Genomic DNA, 20,880 nt, shown 5'->3' with positions numbered 1-20,880 from the left:
ACTTTGTTTTTGAGAGAAAGAACCGAGGGAGAGAAATTAGTGGAAGAGAGAGGACACGGAAAAATAGACAGAACATTAACCGGGATCCACGCAGAAGGGAGGAGATCCTAAGAGAACAATGCAGAAAGAAAATAGAATTAAAATGGTGCCTTAAAAAGAGTAGCCATATAGTTTTAAAAAATCCATTCACATCTTAATGAATATAGTTTGAATACCAGTAATATTTAGCTGTGCCGCACATACAGCGGGGAGCTAGAAGAGTTTCAGTAACATACTGATTGACTAAGATACTTTGTAGATGATAAATTATTTTTGGCTTTGTTTAAAAAACATGTTGATATTGTTTGTATCAAAATTAAACTTTATTTCTCCTTTGACATGTTCAAAATTAAATATAAATAATTTAATAACTACCATTTCTGTCCTTTAGTGTGACATAATGTCCTTTGGTGTGACTCATATAAAAGAACCACAGATTTGTTCTTATCTCAAAATATCTTAAAAAAACAGTTGAGTATTGCAATAGAGGAGATACAAATATCACTCAGCTTAAAATGGTATAATTTTCAGAAGTTTTGAAAGGATGACAGTAAAGTTTATCTTGTTGTCAAAGTTTGTCTTGAAATTGTCCAAGTCATGGGGAAAAAATTATGTTAATTATAATTTCATATTAAATAAATATCACTGTATGAAAATAAGCATCTAACAATGAAGATAAATCTCTCTCATTATATTTATGTATTATTAAGAGTTTTTTTTTTCTTAATTATTGCTATGTCACACCATAGGACAAATTTATGGTACACTCTCAGAAATAAAGGTACAAAAGCTGTCACTGGGGTGGTACCTTTTCAAAAGGTACATGTTTGTACCTAAAGGGTCCATTTTGGTACCTTAAAGGTACATATTGGTACTTAAAGTGTACATATTTTAACCTAATAGGTACAAAAGTGTACCTTTTGAAAAGGTGCCTCCCCAGTGACAGCTTTTGTACCTTTATTTCTGAGAGTGTACAGTTCAGTAAAAATGTTTTTAAAAAAAGCAGTGAAACAATTGACGAAGTTAGTGACCCTTTATATTTTCTGAAAGATCAGACTTCACACTACATATGATTTTTTTTTTTCAAAAAAGGTATTTTACAAAAAAAAAAAAAAATTGTACTGTCTATTTGTCAACTACCCATCTCAATAAATTAGAATGTCATGGAAAAGTTTATTTATTTCAGTAATTCAACTCAAATTGTGAAACTCGTGTATTAAATAAATTAAATTCTCACAGACTGAAGTTGTTTAAGTCTTTGGTTCTTTTAATTGTGATGATTTTGGCTCACATTTAACAAAAACCCACCAATTCAATCTCAACAAATTAGAATATGGTGACATGCCAATCAGCTAATCAACTCAAAACACCTGCAAAGGTTTCTTGAGTCTTCAAAATGGTCTCTCAGTTTGGTTCACTAGGCTACACAATCACGGGGAAGACTGCTGATCTGACAGTTGTCCAGAAGACAATCATTGACACCCTTCACAAGGAGGGTAAGCCACAAACATTCATTACCAAAGAAGCTGGCTGTTCACAGAGTGCTGTATCCAAGCATGTTAACAGAAAGTTGAGTGGAAGGAAAAAGTGTGGAAGAAAAAGATGCACAACCAACCGAGAGAACCGCAGCCTTATGAGGATTGTCAAGCAAAATCAATTCAAGAATTTGGGTGAACTTCACAAGGAATGGACTGAGGCTGGGGTCAAGACATCAAGAGCCACCACACACAGACGTGTCGAGGAATTTGGCTACAGTTGTCGTATTCCTCTTGTTAAGCCACTCCTGAACCACAGACAACGTCAGAGGCGTCTTACCTGGGCTAAGGAGAAGAAGAACTGGACTGGTGCCCAGTGGTCCAAAGTCCTCTTTTCAGATGAGAGCAAGTTTTGTATTTCATTTGGAAACCAAGGTCCTAGAGTCTGGAGGAAGGCTGGAGAAGCTCATAGCCCAAGTTGCTTGAAGTCCAGTGTTAAGTTTCCACAGTCTGTGATGATTTGGGGTGCAATGTCATCTGCTGGTGTTGGTCCATTGTGTTTTTTGAAAACCAAAGTCACTGCACCTGTTTACCAAGAAATTTAGGAGCACTTCATGCTTCCTTCTGCTGACCAGCTTTTTAAAGATGCTGATTTCATTTTCCAGCAGGATTTGGCACCTGCCCACACGCCAAAAGCACCAAAAGTTGGTTAAATGACCATGGTGTTGGTGTGCTTGACTGGCCAGCAAACTCACCAGACCTGAACCCCACAGAGAATCTATGGGTATTGTCAAGAGGAAAATGAGAAACAAGAGACCAAAAAATGCATAAAGATGACCAAAAGATGAGCTGAAGGCCACTGTCAAAGAAACCTGGGCTTCCAGACCACCTCAGCAGTGCCACAAACTGATCACCTCCATGCCACGCCGAATTGAGGCAGTAATTAAAGCAAAAGGAGCCCCTACCAAGTATTGAGTACATATACAGTAAATGAACATACTTTCCAGAAGGCCAACAATTCACTAAAAAAATTTTCTTATGAAGTATTCTAATTTGTTGAGATGTGAATTGGTGGGTTTTTGTTAAATGTGAGCCAAAATCATCACAATTAAAAGAACCAAAGACTTAAACTACTTCAGTCTGTCATGAGTTTCACAATTTGAGTTGAATTACTGAAATAAATGAACTTTTCCATGACATTCTAATTTATTGAGATGCACCTGTATATACACAGTCAGGTCCGAATATATTTGGACACAGGCACGATTGTTATTATTTTAGCTGCTGACCAAATCATATTCAAGTTACAGTTATATAATGGGCTTGAAGTGAGTGAATATGAAGTGAATATGGGCTTAAAGTGCACACTCTGAGCTTTAATTTAATTTAATTCTCATCACAATTGGAGGAAAGGTTAAGAAATTACAGCTCTTTAATATGTACCTCTCCCCTTTCTCATGGGACCATACGTAATTGGACAATTGACTCAAAAGCTGTTTCATGGACAGGCGTGGGCTATTCCTTCGTTATTTCTACATCAATTAAGCAGGTAAAAGGTCTGGAGTTGATTCTAAGTGTGTCATTTAAGCTGATGATCAAAGCACACAGCATCATCTGTGAAACACGCGCTGCATGGCTTCAGTGGCTCTGGGTTACTGCTGTTGAGTGAAGATGAGACAGATGACAGAAGCAGCCGGATGAACTCTGAAGTGTATAGAGATATATTCTCTGCACAGATTCAGTCAAATGCAGCAAAGCTGATTGGATGGCGCTTCATAGTATAAATGGACGATGACCCAAAGCATACAGCAAAAGCAACTCAGGAGTTTTTGAAGGTAAGAAAGAGGAATATTCTGCGATTGAGCAGCATTTCACTCGCTGAAGACAAAACTAAAGACAGAAAGAGCCACAAACAAACAACAACTGAAGTCAGCTGCAGTAAAGACCTGGCAAACCATCACCCAGTCTCTGCTGACGTCCATGATGAGTTACAGACTTACGGCAGTCATTGCCTGAAATGATTCTCAACAAAATATTAAAAATGAACATTTTATTTATGCTTATATTTATTTGTTACATTTGAGCCTCTGAAAATGTGGGACTGCGTATAAAAATGGTAATTCGTAAGTGTTTTATGTTATATTTTTGTTCATCCCCTTGAATTAAAGCTTAAAGTCTGCACTACAATTTCATCTTGATTGTTTTATTTTTAATTCTGTTTTGGTGGCACACAGAGCCAAAAATCGATGAAAATCGTGTCAGTGTCCATATATTCCGCATTTGTTTAGAATATGTGATTGTGTTGTGATTCAGAGTTTGTGTCGAGCAGCTGCTTTCTCTCACTGAGCTGCGATCAGAGGTCGAGATCAGACTCTGTTTCTCTGTGAGGATTGCTCTGAACTTCCTGAGGTTCAGGGACAAACTTATGTAGGCCGGTGTGTGTGTGTGTGTGTGTGGGTGGGTGAGATTGTAGGGAGGTTGAGGAGAAATGCTCTGTTCTCACGGGAGATTGTCTATTTACGGGCTCGTGCCATTACAGCTGCATGAGACGGCAAATTTGTGCCCTATAAACGCATTATTATTCAGCTCCAGTGAAGAGTTTTGTTCTCTATTGGTGAATAAACATGCTCTGCTGTTTGTATTTCTATTCATGTGTGAGTCTGTTGTGATGCTGTAACTAAAACTGACAACATAAAAAACACAACAGCAAAAACAGCGCAGCCGTATCATTTATTTATACATATGCATGCTGGGAAGCTGAGAGCCAGCATAGAAACATAGACATCACATTGTTACAGCATTAACTTTAACTAGAGTATTAAACTCTAAAAATGAAGTACTTCAACTAATACCTAGGGATATACTGCAAATTATTATTTAATATGATGTACTCTAAAAAACATGTACCAGAGAATGTCACGACAGGGCTTTTCAATTATTCATCATCATATGATCATGCGAGAGACCTTCATCCCAAAATTATTAAGGCATCTGTATAGGTGCTTGAATAAAGACTTCAATTATACAGTGAAATATCTATGCTATAAATATGTTTAAAATATTATTTGGAAAATATTTAGTTTCTACTAAATTATTATATGTTAAAGTACTAATTTATTTGTTTAAATCTTTTATTATTATTATTGTAATCTATTTTTATTTGTTTATTTACTTTATTTTAATCTAATAGTTTATTTGTTTATTTTAATCTAATGTTTTATTTATTTTGGATTATTTTAAAGGCAATTGTGTAGTTACTTGTACAAAAGACTTGAGTTATACTGTGAAATGAAAATGATTATTAATATAATATTATTTGGAAAATATTTACTTTCTATTAAGTTACTTTATTACATGTTTTTCATACTTGTACTGTTATTGTACTCTATTTATTTTAATAAAATATTTTTTTTTGTTCATTGTAATCTAATGTTTATTTATTTATTTTGATCTAATTTTTAATTATTTTAAGGCATCTTTAATAGTACAAAATTTATACTATGAAAATTAATATGTAATAATATTTAGAAAACATTTAGTATTTATTTGTTTATTTTAATGTAATGTTTTTTTTATGTAATTTAACCTCATTTTCAATTATTTATTCATTTACTTATTCATTATATATTTAAAAATGATTTTGTATTATATATTTAGATTTATACTTATTCTGTAAACATTTCCACAAGACTCCAGTTTAATATTTGTTTTAAGATATTTGGATGTTCACTAGTATAGCAATGGAAAATCCGAATGAGCCGTTTCTAGTTAAACATGGTGCCGATATGAAAAGAAGCAGAAAAGACATTTGTTAAAGCATCTCTAGGGCCTTTTTATAGACTATGACTTCATCACAGAGATGAGCTTGTTTTTGGATCAGAGATTTGTTGAATCAGATCCATCTGAAGCGGCAGAATATTTGTTTGCTATTTATTAAGCAGATTATGCAGCGACCCAAAAGTTTTCAAAGATCTTCTTGCAGTAAGTCTGCTTATGACTCCCATCTGTGAAGATGCCTCTGTTATCTCGTCATGATTTGATTATTCCCTTATGAAGGATTAAAAAAAAAAAAAAGAGTATGCATGGAGTTTGGTTTGTAAACACATTAGTAACTGCATAAAAATGTTCCCACGTCATGTTCATGACATTTTCTTCAGAGCATGTGAAAATGTAGTTTAGACCTGTAAACACACAGCTGTCCTTCACACATCTGCCAAACACATATTCCCCATGGAAATGAATTTACGAAATTGAACACAAGGATGTATAGATTCTACTGACATCATAGCGGAACTTATAAGAGGGTGTTACAATAAGTGCTTTGTAATCCATGAAATATTCAACTGGAGTGAACAGGTTGCTATGGAGATCTTGGATTTTTACTATATGTGTGTGTGTGTGTGTGTGTGTGTGTGTGTGTGTATACAGTACTGGCCAAAAGTTTGGAATTAAGATTTTATTTATGTTTTTGAAAGAAGTCTCTTTTGCTCATCAAGGCTGCATTTATTTAATCAAAAATACTGTAAAAATTGTCAAATAGTATTATAATTGAAAATAGCTGTTTTCTATGTGAATATATTTTAAAATGTAATTTATTGCTGTGATCAAAGCTGCAGTGTTTTATTTAAAGTGTTTTAATTTGTATGTGTCTATATGTAATTTTACATTTTATTTAAGTTTTAGTTTGACTTATTTTAGTGCATAAAGTTAAACTAAATTAAAATGAGAAATGTTGCCTTGCCAACTAACTTAAATACTTAAAAGTTTTTTTTATATATATTTTAGTTTATTTCATTTAACTTTTATTTCAAGTAATGCAAAAGTGACGGTAAAGACATTTATAATGTTACAAAAATTCTATTTCAAATAAATGCTGTTCTTTTGAACTTTCTATTTGTCTGTGAATCTGAAAAATAAAATGCATCACGGTTTCCACAAAAATATTGTGCAGCACAACTGTTTTCAACATTGATAATAATCAGAAATGTTTCTTGAGCAGCAAATCAGCATATTAGAATGATTTCTGAAGATCATGTGACACTGAAGGTTGGAGTAATGATGCTGAAAATTCAGCTTTGAAATCACAGAAATCAATTATAGCTTAACCGATATTCATATAGAAAACAGCTATTTTAAATTGTAATAATATTTCACAATTTTTACTGTATTTTTGATCAAATAAATGCAGCCTTGGTGAGCAGAATAATAGATAGAAGAATAATTATTCCAATAACTTTTGACTGCTAGTGTATGTGGGTTTGTGTTCACTTGCATTTGACTTGTACTGTTGTGCTGTTAAAATAATTTGTGCATTTTTTGGCATTAAACTAGAAAATTGCAAACAAGTTTTCACTAGTTTTCAAAGACGTTTGAACATGCATGAGACTGATCTGTCAGTATGTGCTCTCCATCCTCAGGAGAACGTGTCTCTGGCTGATATTCTGTGTCTGCGGGATGGTGGGCTGTCGGAGCAGGAGTTGTGGGCGGTGTTTGTGGAGTGTGTTCGTTCTCTCCAGAGCATCGGCCTCTCGCCGCTCTTTCACACCCTCTGTGTGACGCCCGACACGCTGGCCTTCAACGCTCACGGTAATGTGTGCTTCATGGAGCAGCTCAATGGTGAGTCACCAGCTGCATGAGTCAAACCAACACTCAGTGCTCGCGTTAGTCACTGTTTCCCTGGCTTCATCGAAATATCGCTTTTAATGCACATCTCTAATGGACGCTTTTGACAGACGTGCTCTTTTAAAACCGAAAGCACTGTGTCTTCTTCATAAGTGTGATTTTTCATGTGCACCTCATATGTGTGACACGCTGTGCCATTGTGTAGATAATGGATGCATTAATTTGCATAATGATGTACAGATACGACACCCTCCCAACGGTGTAAAATGCATTATTAAAGGAATAGTTCAGCCAATAATGAAAATTTGCTGGTTTACACATCCTCAAGCCATCCAAGATGTACATTACATTACATTTAGTCATTTAGCAGACACTTTTATCCAAAGCGACTTAGAAATGAGATGTAGATGAGTTTGTTTCTTCATCAGATTTGGAGAAATGTGTCTCTGCATCAGTGTCTCAGCAATGGATGCTCTGCAGTGAATGGGTGCCGTCAGAATGAGAGTCCAAACAGCTGATAAAAACATAATCCATAATCCACACCACTTCAGTCCATCAGTTAACATCTTGAGTTGATAAAAGCTGAAACAAATCCAGCATTAAGATGTTTTTAACTGAAATATGAGTCTATAATCCATAATAGCACTTCCTCCAGTGAATAAAAAACAAATGTATTTCTCATTGTTAATGTTAGTTAATGCATTAACTACTGGGACCTTATTGTAAAGTGTTACCTGTAATTTTACTGTAAAATTTATGATTTTTGCAAGTAAAAACTATCAATTACCATATAATTTACTATGGAAAACAGTAAAAGGACATTCCCAGAAATCCCTTCGTGACACATCACATAGGATTATATTTTATATGAATAGTTTTGTTTCTGATTTTTGCTACCAGTAATGTACATTTAGGTGTTTTGTGTTGCATTTTATATTATAAGTTGTAAACAGGGCCTAAAACTAACATTTTGCCACACCTGTCAAGAGTAAAAATTTACCAGCAATAAATATTTTTTTTACCAGCCAAGAAACTGTATGAAAAAACAAACAAACAAACAAACAAAAAAAAACAGGCAGAACACATCTCATTGCAATTTTTATTTATTGTTATTAATGTTTTTATTTACCTATTATTAGTAGTAGTAATAGTAGTAGTAGTATCATCAAATCATAAAAAATTAACTAATTGTAAAATTAAAATAATTTAAAATATTTGTAATTTGTGATTTAATTTATTATTATTATTATTATTATTATTATTTTATATAACAACAGTAAAATTAAAATACTAATATTCATGGTTGTTTTTTTCTTCTTTGCTTTCAAATGTTAAAACATAGAGCTTATATTTTGGCGGAAAACTGCAGGGAAACCTCTCTTTTCAAATGCTTCTCTTTTGTTCAGATTTTTAACACTTCTCATTACAAATTTCGTCAATAAAAACACTGTTATCATGAGCGGCTCACGTGAAAATGTCACGGCGCAGTGTGTCAGATTACATATTTATATAATTACAGTGCAGTCTTTGTGATTTGCTCATCACACTAAACCATATCATGCTCTCAGGCATTGTTAGACTTCATTTTAAAAAAAAGTGACCGGGTAGCAGCGTTTCATATACTCGCCAACGCTGATTTTTACTCATGTTACTCATAGTTTTAATTATAGGCCCTGGTCTTAAAACAAACCGGGACCAATATGCCATGCTGCAATACATGAAACAGTGTGTTTTTTACAGTGTAACCCTTCTCTCTATGCCTGTAAGATCACAAATGTAAGTTCAAAACCATCAAGAAAACAGATCTAGATCTACTTCAGGTCTCATAGGTGAAGATACGAATGAGAACCACATAAAAACAAGCAGTGGTTTGGTCCTCCAGCTCGTTTCTCAAACACACCTAAATATGCCGGCCGGCGTAACCCTGAGGAGTTTCTGGAGGATCTGACATACTCGGGAGGAGAAAGCCTGACCTACTTCAGCAGAAGCGTCTGGAGGAGGATCTGGATCCGAGCGTGGCCTAGTTAGACAGCACCTCACACTCTTATTCACAGAGAGAAAGCGCTCTCTTATTGATGAAGGCAGTGTAATTAAACATCTCCGCCGGAGCATTTGATCGTTCGTGCGCATGCATTGCATTTGCATTCATTCACACGTATCATCAGTTTGTGTTTTCTAGCTCATGATTTTTCACACGTGACTTTTGCATCACTCGTGTTTGAGAGAGTGTAAGAATCTAGTTGATTTGTCTTGTTTTGTCCTTCTTTCTCAGACGATCCTGACGGCTGTTTCGTTCCTCCAGAGTTGGATAAGACTGGAAGCACATTTGTGGTGAGAAAATATGAGTCCAGGAACTGCTTAGACTTGTTATGAATATGCATTACAAATATACGGTCGTACTAATAACTTATCTTGAAAGACCAACCCAGAGAGCATATTTAAAAAGAAGAAGAAAATATATCATGTCAATTGCATTAGACACCAAGGTTATTAACAAAAACTAAAACCATAAAAAAAAAAAAAAAAAAAAATTCTGTTACCTGAAATAAAAAAAATATGCAATTTATTATCTCATTTTCATTTAGTTTCTTGATGTACTAAAATAACTTAAACTAAAACTGAAATAGAAATGAATAAAAACTGTATATACACATTAAAAATATAACTAATAAAATGACAAAACACAACAAAATTACTACAAATTTAAGTAACATTAAAATTAAAACAAAATCCAACTTTAAAATATTAAAATAATCTATAATAGTATCTCAGTGATATTAAGGGCATATTATTTTTGCTTGTCATGTTAATTGCATTAGACACCAAGATTATTATAGTTAACAAAACTAAAAGCATAAAAAAAAACCATTTCTGTTGGTTTAAATAGCGTTATCTGAAATAAAATAAAATATATAAGTATATATATATAAAATAAAGTTTTTTTTCAGCTCGTTTCTCATTTTCATTTAGTTTAACAATGTACTAAAGATTGAAATAAAATGGAAATAAAAAAATAATAAAAACACAATAAAATTACTAAAAGTAAAAGTAAAATTACAACAAAAACAGAAAATATAAAAATTAATTCAAAATATAAAAAACTATAATAATATCTTAATGATACTAAAATAACACTGTTATATTCAATTGAAAACAAATTCAGTCTTTGTTGGATACTAACGAAGATATCTTTAGCCCTTCAGTGTTTCACAAGGTCAGAATCCAGGTTTTCTCGACAGAACAGAGACCTTTAAATCAGTGGAACAAACTCTGAAAGGTTATTTGAGCGCTTACGACGTGCTGTAAGAGATTATTTATTGGACATATAAAATGTTCATCGAGTTACACGTTCTGTGTTGCCACATTAATATGCAAACTTATATTCTCATTTATTTAGCTTGCATGTTTTTAAAGATCATAATTAATTCTGGAAGCAGTTGTATTGATGTGTGAATGATGCTGTGATGAGCCGTCAGATCTGGATTGGGCTTTTCTGTGACACAGATATGATATTATATGATTCATAAGCTCTGAGGACTGTGATCTGTGAGCCAAAACGCTCAGCTTCCAGATAATTACACACACCAGCACAAAGATTTGCATGCCATAATATCACATGCAAACAGCCCACTGGCTTCTATATTATATGTGGATATAATCATAACCCTTTACAGTCCTAAACATCAAATGCGTAAGAGCTACAAGCCAGAATGACTGTAGGTGGTTTGCATTCTGAGATGAAAACACCTTACATAACGTTTCTTTCAGTGGGAATGAACAGCCTTTTATTTGAAACACTAGTTGATCATGTTTTCTGAAATACTGATGATCGGATGCATGTTATCATCGGGTCTCTTCTGACCTTGTTTTAATGGAAAGGCTGATGTATTATTGGAGGCTGGCTGAATGAGGCGTCAGCAGACGGCTGCATGCTGGCCAATAAATCAACTGATAAATGAGAAGAACATATAGTCTGATAAAAACTGTGTTGATTCAGATGGAGGCCAGTCTCTCTCTTTTTTTTTTTTTTTTGGCTTGTTCATAACATAATTTTCATAATTTATACTTCACGTTAATACCTTTTTTAGATGGGGTTAGTCTTTTTCTTTTTAGTCTTTTTTTTATTATTTGCATGTACATACATTTTTATACTACTTTTTGTTTCAGAGGAGACATTTTTTTGCATGTTCATAACAATTTTAATAAATTTGTATTTTACATTTTATATTTCATTTTTATACTTTCAATATAATTTTTTTTTTTCAGATGGAGGCCAGTATGTATTTAGTTATTGCATGTTTATATCATAATCTTAATAATATTTTTTTTTACATTTTCATTATGCAATTTTAATAATTTTGTATGATAATTTAAATTTTATACCTACGTTTAATGCTTCATATACATAACTTTTTTTTTTCAGATGGAGGCCAAACTTTTTTTTTTTTTTGCATGTTTATAGCATAATAATATTTATTTATGTATTTATTTATTTGCATCTTCATTACATAATTTAAGTAACTTTGTAATTTAATTTTTATACTTCATATACTTATTTTTATTATTTTTTATTTGTGCATGTTCATTGCATTATTTCAGTAGTTCATTTCTAAGGTGACTCTGTTACATTGTGTCCTGGGACTGCAGATGAAAAATTGCCTTTGTTTTATTTACTAATCTAATAAATACAATTTTAAAAAACACATTTGCATTTTTTTATTGTACAAAATCAGACTCATAATGCATTGCAACTTCACATAACAGATTTTATCTAGTGGACCAAATGCAGGTTTGCAAACTGAAAATATTTAAATGCTGGCAAGAAAACAGTTGGTGGTTGGCACAAAATGTTTTTTTTTTCTAAAGCTCTCTGTGTCTGTCTCAGGGTCACATGTTCTCGTTAGGCTCCACCCTCTGGGCGGCGCTGGATTCTGTGTCGGAGGCGGAGCTGAGTGAAGAGAGCAGGTGTTTGCTGAAGCAGATGCAGCGAGAGAAACCTGAGGGTCGACCGCGACTGAAGGTTCATCACAGACTCATTGCTCTCATTGTTAATATAGCATAACCATTTGATTGAAAAGCTGCATTGAGAGAAAACACACACACACACACACATATATTTGGGGAGTAACTAGTTACATGTAACGGAATTACGTAATTTAATTACAAAATAAATGTAACCGTAATCTGTTACTGTGAAAAAATATGTAATTCAATTACAGTTACTTATGAAAATGTTAACAATAACAAAGGGGGTTACATCTGAATATTTTCTCACATATAGCCTACAGATTTGATTGGTTTCTTTCATAAACTGCACTGACTGCTCTAAAATATGAGACACCATGTTTTAGGAGTTTAGGACAGAATAGACACAAGCTAATTTGATAACTGATTTATTTCCTATTTGGGTTTATGTATAGGCCTATGCTTTATTTTTTAAGATGAACTGTTTTTTCCAAGGCATTGTTAGATGCCAGTGTTTCCTGTCATAACTACGCAAAGATTTAAATCTGTATTTAACCTCAGAATGATCAAGAAGAGGTGCTAAAGTCTGATTTTGTGTTTTAAAATGAAATTATTATAGTCTTGAAGGATTCTGAAAGTCTGGCAGTAATCAGTGTTGAGTTCTACTGTAAAGTTAACCCTGTCTGCTTTACATGTTTCAAAATGATTAACAGTTGAAAACATTCACTGGAAATTTAGAAAAGTAATCAAATGTAATCAGTTACAGTACATTACTTTAATAAAGTAATTGAGATAGTTACACTACTTATACATTTTAAATAGTGTACCATCTGTAACCTATTACATTTCCAAAGTAGCCTTCCCAACATTATATTTTATTTCAGTTTTAGTTAAACTAAATTAAAATGAGTAATGCTGTCTCGGCAACTAGCTGAAATAGAATAAGTTTAAGCTTTTTTAGATATTTTTTTCTTCTTCAGTTTTTGTCTATTTTATTTCAATAATTTTAGTTTTAGTTTTTTAACTGCTGTCAGATATTTTTTAACTATTAAAAATAAAACACTATAAAAATTTAATAAATAAAATTGACATCAGAGAGTAATAAATAGTAAAACACACACACACACGAACACATTTGATTTGTTTACCTGTATGTCATGTGACCATTAACTGACATTAGAAAATAATTAAAAAAAAAATATATATATATATTTTATTAGTTTACTTGCATTTATTGCAACCATTAACTGACATCAAAGACTAATAAATAAGAAAAATAAGTTTTAATAATAAATAATAGGCTTCAGTATAATAAGAAAAAGTAATTAAAAAGTTGTTTATTTATTTTAGTTAATTTTATTTCAGTTAATGTCTATTTTTTAATTAAGTAAAAATATTTTTATGGTTTTAGTTTGTTAACTAATAACCCTGATAAGAACTTGATGAAGACATATTCTGTAAGTCGACTCGTTTTGAATTTATGACTGTGGAGATTTAAATAATTAAAATGTGCAATATGAACATTTAAAGGGTGATTTGGTTTAATAAAGAGGCAGATTTCCTTCTTTGTTTAATGATATGTGAATAATAGCCTATTACGCTTTATTCTGATGAGAACAAATCCTGAGGATCATGTTCTCCAGCTGATTTGAGAGTGATGCTCACGCTTACATTTGAGTGTTTCTCATATCTCTCCACTAAAGTAAAGTGTCCTTGAGCGCTATCTAGTGGTTACTCAAAGCTAGTGCACTTACATGTTTAACGCACTCGGTTCTCAATACCCTTCCAGGAAAAATAAAATACAGTAAGTCCAATCGATTTGCTTTGGTTCCAGTATCTCTAAAGCAGTGCTTCCCAAACTTTTTCTGTCACCCTGATGTTTCAAGTTAATACTTATAATAATTTAACAACAATTTCGCTCATATTCACATGAAATGCTAACATATAAAGCATGTTTTTTTAGTAAGTGTTTTATTTTGATTTGGTTTTATTTTAAAATTATTTGTTTTAATTTGACATGATTTGTGATTTAATTAATTATTAGGGTTTCATCAACTAAGGGATATCATAGTTAACTAAAGATAAAACATAAAAAAGTTACTTGAAATAAAATTAAGGTCAAATATAACAAAATAAACAATTGTTGCTTGAAATAAAATAAAATAAATGTAAAATAAAAAAACACTTATTTTACTCCAGCTAATTGCAAAGGCAACATTTCACAAATTATTATTATTTTTATTTTAGTTTAACTTGAAGTACCAAAATTAAAGAAAATAAATCTAATTAATAAAAAAAAATTTTTTTTAAAGTATATAGACATGTTTAAAAGAAAATAATAAAAATCACAAAAACACAATAAAATGACAATACAATTAAAGTGAAAAGATAAAATATAAAAATAAAATGTAATTCAAAAACAAACAAAAAAAAGATCTCTTGCAAACCCCAGTTTTGGAAACTCTGCTCTAAATTATGTGATGGAAATGCTTTTCACTACGGGTTCTTCATATATGGATGAATCATATCATGATTCATCAAACTGTCCTTGATCTTTTAACGCGAGAGCTTGATGAAAACGTACTGTAAGGACATTTACTGAAACTAAACTGCAAGGTTGTCTCGTTCTGAACCTCTGTGCATTTCTGTAGAGAATTAAATCATTAAAATGTACAATATGAACGGTTTAAGGGTGATTTGACTTATAAAGAGGCAGATTTCTTTCATTGTTTAATGACAATATCGTGTCTTATTTTGTGCAGGACGTTCTCTCTCAGGCGGAGGCTGTGCTCGGCGACGTCTCGCCCACAACTGTCTGCCGCAAACTGTCTGCCATCGGCCGAAGAGTCCTGTCCATAGAGTCCATCGCTGCTCTGCAAGGTGTGATTGCACAGCGCTCTCATACACTGTGTGCAGAATTATTAGATAATCTGGTCATATTTGTTTTACCAATTCCAAACCACATCAATCTTAATAAATACTATTAATTTTGTAATTAATCATTTATATATAATTGTCCATGTAGGCTGAAAAAACTCCAGGTGTGCAGAATTATTAGGCAGGTTTTCTTTTACAGATAAAATGAGCCAAAAAAGAGATTTAACTCAGACTAAAAGTCAAAAATTATCAAATGCCCCTAAGAAGGATGCAATACTAGAATTTGCAAAGTTAAGGCATGATCATTGGACAGCAAAATGCTCATTGGGTCAGCAGGGTCAGAAAAACAGGTGGAGAAGAAAAGACATGTGTCAACTACAAAAGAATTAAGAATGAATCTGAAGAATTGATGGTGTGAAACTGTGCCGAAAATATGTGCTTGCAAAATCTAAAAATATGACCAGAATATCAATGTGCCTAATAATTATGCACATATTTGATGCTTTGTGAGGGAACTGCAGGGGGTTTGTGAGCTGATAATTAAATCCCAATTTCTTTTTATATTTATTTAAATGGTCTTAAACAATTATTTAATATAATAAATAAAATAATGTTTTAGTTGTTTACTTGCCTGCCATGTGACCATTAATTGACATCAGAGAACAATAAATAATACAAAATATAAGAAATAATAAAAAAATATAACTGACATCAGATAATAATAAATACCGGCAATAATAAATATTAAAAATAATTTTAAAAAGTTGTTTACCCGCAAGCCATGTGACCATTAACCGACATCAGAGAATAATAAATTATAAAAAAAATATATTTTAATAAATGTTGTTTACCTGCATGACCATTAACTGACTTCAGAGAATAAGTAATAAAATTAATAAATAATAAAAAATATATATATATACTGTATATATATATATATATATATATATTTTTTTTTTTTTTTTTTTTTGTATACTTGCATGTCATTCAAACATTAACTGACATCAGAGAATAATACAAAGTAAAAAAAAATATAACAAATAATAGAAATATAATACAAATATTTTATTTGTTTACCTGCTTGTCATGCAACCTTTAACCGGTATTAGAGAATAATAAATAATACAAAATATAATAAAATTATAATAATTAAAAAAATTGTTTACTTGCTTGCCATGTGACCATTAACTGACATCAGAGAATAAACAAAAATATAATTTTATAATAAAAAATATTATATTTTTTTGTTTACCTGCATGTCATGTGACCATTAACTGACATCAGAGAATAATAAATCATAAAAATATAGTTAATAAATTATTTGTTTACCTGCATGTCATACAATTCTTCATACAGTGGACTACCAGTAAAACTGATACAAATTTGGGACCAAAAATGACACTTTGACCTTTGACCTTTGACCTGACCTGTTTTGCTGTGTGTTTTTCTTTAATTGCTAATGCAACCTTTTTACACACAAACTGAACAAAATGAAGCATTGCTTGGAAATTGGTTGAGCTAAATTGGTTTCATCTAATTGTGTTCTTAAATTTAACAGCTGACAGCTATTCAGCCGAATTCATTACATACCTTTCTATCAAAGTTATCATCAAGATGAATTTGTTCTCACACAGTTTAACTCTGAGTTCTTCTCATATTTTATTACCAATTTCTAAACTATAGTGAATAAACTGTGATATAATGTGAGAAGTGTTGAAGGTGTCTGAATATTGTCTGAAAATTGGTTCGGCTGACAAAAAAAGTTTGTGAATCCCTGATCTAGAATCCCGCACTGTTTGTTCACAGATGAATGGGAGAAATCCAGTTTCCAGTTTCTGGATCACAAAGCCTGGAGATCAAACTCCACGGAGAATCCCGCCAGCGATCGGAGCATGATCAGAAACTACTCTGCCGATTCGTACGACGGCGAGGATCTGCTGCTGAGACGCAGAGGTCTGCTCTGGAACGGCTCTCCGTGGTCCGGAGGTTCGGACAGCAGGTCTCAGAACAGTTCTCCGGTGCACAGGAGGAGTCAGGAGAGGAGGCCCGGGAGAGCCAGGAGAGCCCTGAACCGCTCCTGCTCGGTCCCGGACTCCAACAACCCTCCGGCGTTCAGCCCGCCGTCCCACGCACCCATCAGCATGATGATGGCCGACCTGTCCGAGATCACGGAGGAGGAGAGCTGGAGCGGGAGACTGCGGCGGCCCAAAGTCAGGGAGGACCAGGAATCGACGGCTGAACCAGATGCATGCGAGACGGATCAGACTGAAGCTGTAGATGCTCAAAGCCCGACGGCCTCGGAAGGAGGAGAAACACACACAGACACAGACCTGCGCAGATCCAACCACATCAACAAAACTCTGTTGGGCCTGAACGAGGAACCTCACAATCAGGTGCGTTTGATGATGCAAAACAGACAAATATGACTTTTTGGGTCATTCGTATCAAATCAACCAAATTTCAAAAAATTCCCCGGCTTAAATTTTTTATTTTGCTAATATTTTTTCTGAAGTAAGGCAGACATGTATAATGATGAAAGCCAAAATATTAAATGTCATGGATGAATATTTACTGAGTAATCCACTATTTTGTAGAGGGGTGTCAAAATGGCAATTTTCACCCGAGATACAGCACTTTTCAAGTTTTTTCTCCAAATTTTGCATGCCTGTAACTCAAAAAATATTAAAGATATCTTAATGCCTTTTTAGATATTGGGTCTTAACAAACTTTCCTTTTGGTGTCTGTAGTTTTAAGGCCCTATATGGTTCAGTTCCAGAGATATTGGAATTCAAATATGGCTGCAGGAGTAAATTGTTAAAATGTACATATTTTCAGTGGTCAAAAACCAAATGTGGGTCAATTTGCAAAAATATGATACTTCTTTTCTTTTAAAGAGGAATGTCTGACGAACAAATAATGCTGAAACTAGACATGTATCTCATTTAGTTCTGTCAAAACAACTGCATTGAACACAGCTGTCTGAGTGCCATAAATAATATTTTTCCAAAGTTTGCATGCCTATAACTCAAGAAGTATTAAAGATAGCGCAATATCATTTTATATTCTAGTTCTTAATAAACTTTTCTTTTGGAATCTTCATTTTCAAGGCCCTACATCGTTCAGTCCCAGAGACAGAGGGACCTCAATGAGGCTCCATTTTCAGATTGTTAAAGTCAACAGATTTTACTAACAGACCTACCAATCTCTGTGTAAAAATAACATTATGATGTTGCCATCTTTCTGAAGTCATTTTTACCCTCCTGTAATTTGGCTCTGAATCTCAGGTGAAAATTGCCATTTTGACGCCCCTCTACAAAATAGTGAATGACTCATCCAAATATTCATCCGTGACATTATATATTTTAGTTTTCATCACTATACATGTCTGTCTTTCTTCAGAAAAAATATTAGAAAAATAAAAAAATTTGAGCTGAGGACCTCTGGTTGAGTTGACACGGAATGACCCTTTTTTGTTCATTTAAGACGAGACACTATAGGTAAAGCAATTGTTTTTTGTTTGTTTTTTTGTTTTTCTTTATTCTCACAATTTTATAAATGTTTTCTTGCAATTCTGAGTTTATTTCTCACAATTTGAATTTTTTCTCACAATTTGAATTTTTTTGCAATTCTGAGTTTATTTCTCACAATTAGATTTTTATTTTTTTCTCATATTCGTGAGAAGAAAGGTCTGAATTCTGAGAGTAAATTGTGAGAATTATTCCATGATGGTAACTAAAAAAAAAAAAATTGCAAGATGTAAACTCAGAAATCAAAGGAAACAAATTGTGAGACAAAAAGTTACAGTTACTTTAATTTTTTAGTATGTGGCAGAAATACACTTCCATATCTTTCAGACTAGTGAAAGAAAACATCAAAAATACACATTTAAGTGTTTATTTTATTGCACTTTATCAATTTGCATCTGTAGATTTCATCCTTAAACAGTGAGTTTTTTCTCCACTTCAGTAGCACTCACAGTTTTATTACTATCTACTGTATATTCTGAAGGTTTTTACAGAGGTGTTTGTTCATTCCCCTGATTTCATTATTATATCTTTAAACGCCATTTTCTCAAAATTAGTTTCTTTCTCCAGTTTCTGTTCTGGAAATGAATGCAAATTAGTACATATTTAATAGGATAATGCCTCATTTGCATTTTTAAATCAGAAAACAAAACAGTTGTCTTAATGCACTGGGGAAAGTATGTATTAGTTCAATATGTTGATGTAAAATGAATGAATTTATTTAGTGTTTCTCTTTCTCAGTGGATCTCTCTGCGAGAGCTGCTCTCGTGCTCTGGTCAGCCGTTCTCGGTGAATGAGCTCTGGGCTTTATGCTACACGTGTCTCTCCACGCTACAGACATATATCGACCTCCCAGGTCAGTCGGGTACATCAAAGATACTTTGCTTTGTCTTTATTTAGGTATTATGTCAATAATAATAAAACTTTATATTAAAGGGATAGTTCACACAAAAATGAAAATTCTGTCATCATTTACACACACACTCAAGTTGTTCCAAACCTGTATGAGTTTCTTTTTTCTGTGGAACATTAAAGAAAATATTTTGAAGAATGTTGGTAACCAAACAGTTGCCGGTAGCCATTGACTTCCATAGTATTAGTTTTTCCATGCTTACCAACATTCTTCAAAATATCTTCTTTAATGTTCCACTCAAGGAAGGAATTCATGCATGTTTGGAACAACTTCACTTTTGGTTGACCGATCCATTTAATTAATAATGTTAATGTATGGAACATTGTAACAGTATGCAGTGCATTGATAATTGACATGGTAGTTATTGTCGTTTCATTTAAAAGTAGGGTTGCAATTTTTTTTTCTTAAATTTTTGGCAAGTTTCCAGAAATTCTCACAAGTTTAAATAAATTGTCTGAAGGTTTCCAAAAATTCTGGAAAGTTTCTGGAAATTTACCGGAAAGTTTCCACCTCTTTGCAACCCTATTTAAAACTGTTTTAAATAACCGTTTTTAATACTTGTATTAGAAGCTGATTTTAATTCAGGGACCTTATAGAATATCTGCAGTTTTGAAAATTAGTTTGTTACACTGAAGGAGTAAAGTGAACATCAAAAAAGTTAAAACATGATCAAACATGGAAATTTTTAAAAACATACAGAAGTGGCAGGATCTTAAAACATACACTTTACATTCAGCACTGTGAAAATAATATACAAAACAATTAATTAATATACACTACCAGTCATTTTTGAAAGAAGTCTCTTCTGCTCACCAGGGCTGCATTTATTTGATCAAAAATACAGTAAAAATTGTGAAATATTATCACAATTCAAAATATCTGTTTTCTGTGTGAATCTATGTTAAAATGCAATTTATTTCAAAGCTGAATTTTCAGCATCATTACTCCAGTCTTCAGTGTCACATTATCCTTTAGAAATCACTCTAATATGCTGATTTTTTTAAAGTGACTTGACATCCCTATACATTTTAAACTTAAAATCTTGAATGTTGAATGTTATTTGCCAACTTCGCACATTCAGATAGTTAGAGAGTGTTACCAACCATCTCCATTTAACACAAACTAATACTGGTATTTATTTAGCAACTGTTTTCTCCATGTTTACGTGGTCTCTGTGTTCGAGAAGCATAACTGTGCTCTATGTTACATTAGACTACCTGTGTCTGGACTCGGTGTATGTGGGCTCTGAAGGAGAGATGCTGTTTCTGAGACCTAAAAACTCAGGTACGAGAACTACAGAACATCTCATTACCATCACGACTCAACAGCTGCTAATGAAGCGTCAATGTTAGATGCAACAGACAGCAACTTTACATGTAGAATAACTCACGCTTTAGAACCATGCTCACATGTTCTTAAGTGAATGCAATTATTTTAATGGTTATTAGTTCATTAATTCTGTTCC

General features: G+C 32.8%; 1 protein-coding gene across 2 annotated transcripts in view; it reads left to right on the top strand.

Annotated features, from left to right (window-relative positions):
* LOC131552689 (kinase non-catalytic C-lobe domain-containing protein 1) overlaps positions 1-20,880 on the top strand; it is a 57,011-nt gene that overhangs the window by 1,346 nt on the left and 34,785 nt on the right. For both annotated transcript variants that reach the window (XM_058796621.1, XM_058796620.1), the window contains exons 2-8: positions 6,932-7,130; positions 9,409-9,467; positions 12,022-12,156; positions 14,864-14,981; positions 16,785-17,371; positions 19,244-19,358; positions 20,628-20,699. In XM_058796621.1, the coding sequence (XP_058652604.1) occupies positions 6,932-7,130; positions 9,409-9,467; positions 12,022-12,156; positions 14,864-14,981; positions 16,785-17,371; positions 19,244-19,358; positions 20,628-20,699 (1,285 nt within the window). The remainder of the gene's footprint in view (positions 1-6,931; positions 7,131-9,408; positions 9,468-12,021; positions 12,157-14,863; positions 14,982-16,784; positions 17,372-19,243; positions 19,359-20,627; positions 20,700-20,880) is intronic.

This window comes from Onychostoma macrolepis, chromosome 13 (assembly GCF_012432095.1).
Source record: "Onychostoma macrolepis isolate SWU-2019 chromosome 13, ASM1243209v1, whole genome shotgun sequence".
Classification (NCBI taxonomy): domain Eukaryota; kingdom Metazoa; phylum Chordata; class Actinopteri; order Cypriniformes; family Cyprinidae; genus Onychostoma; species Onychostoma macrolepis.
Note: the sequence above shows the minus strand (reverse complement) of the source record. Positions and strands in the feature narration are given on the sequence as shown.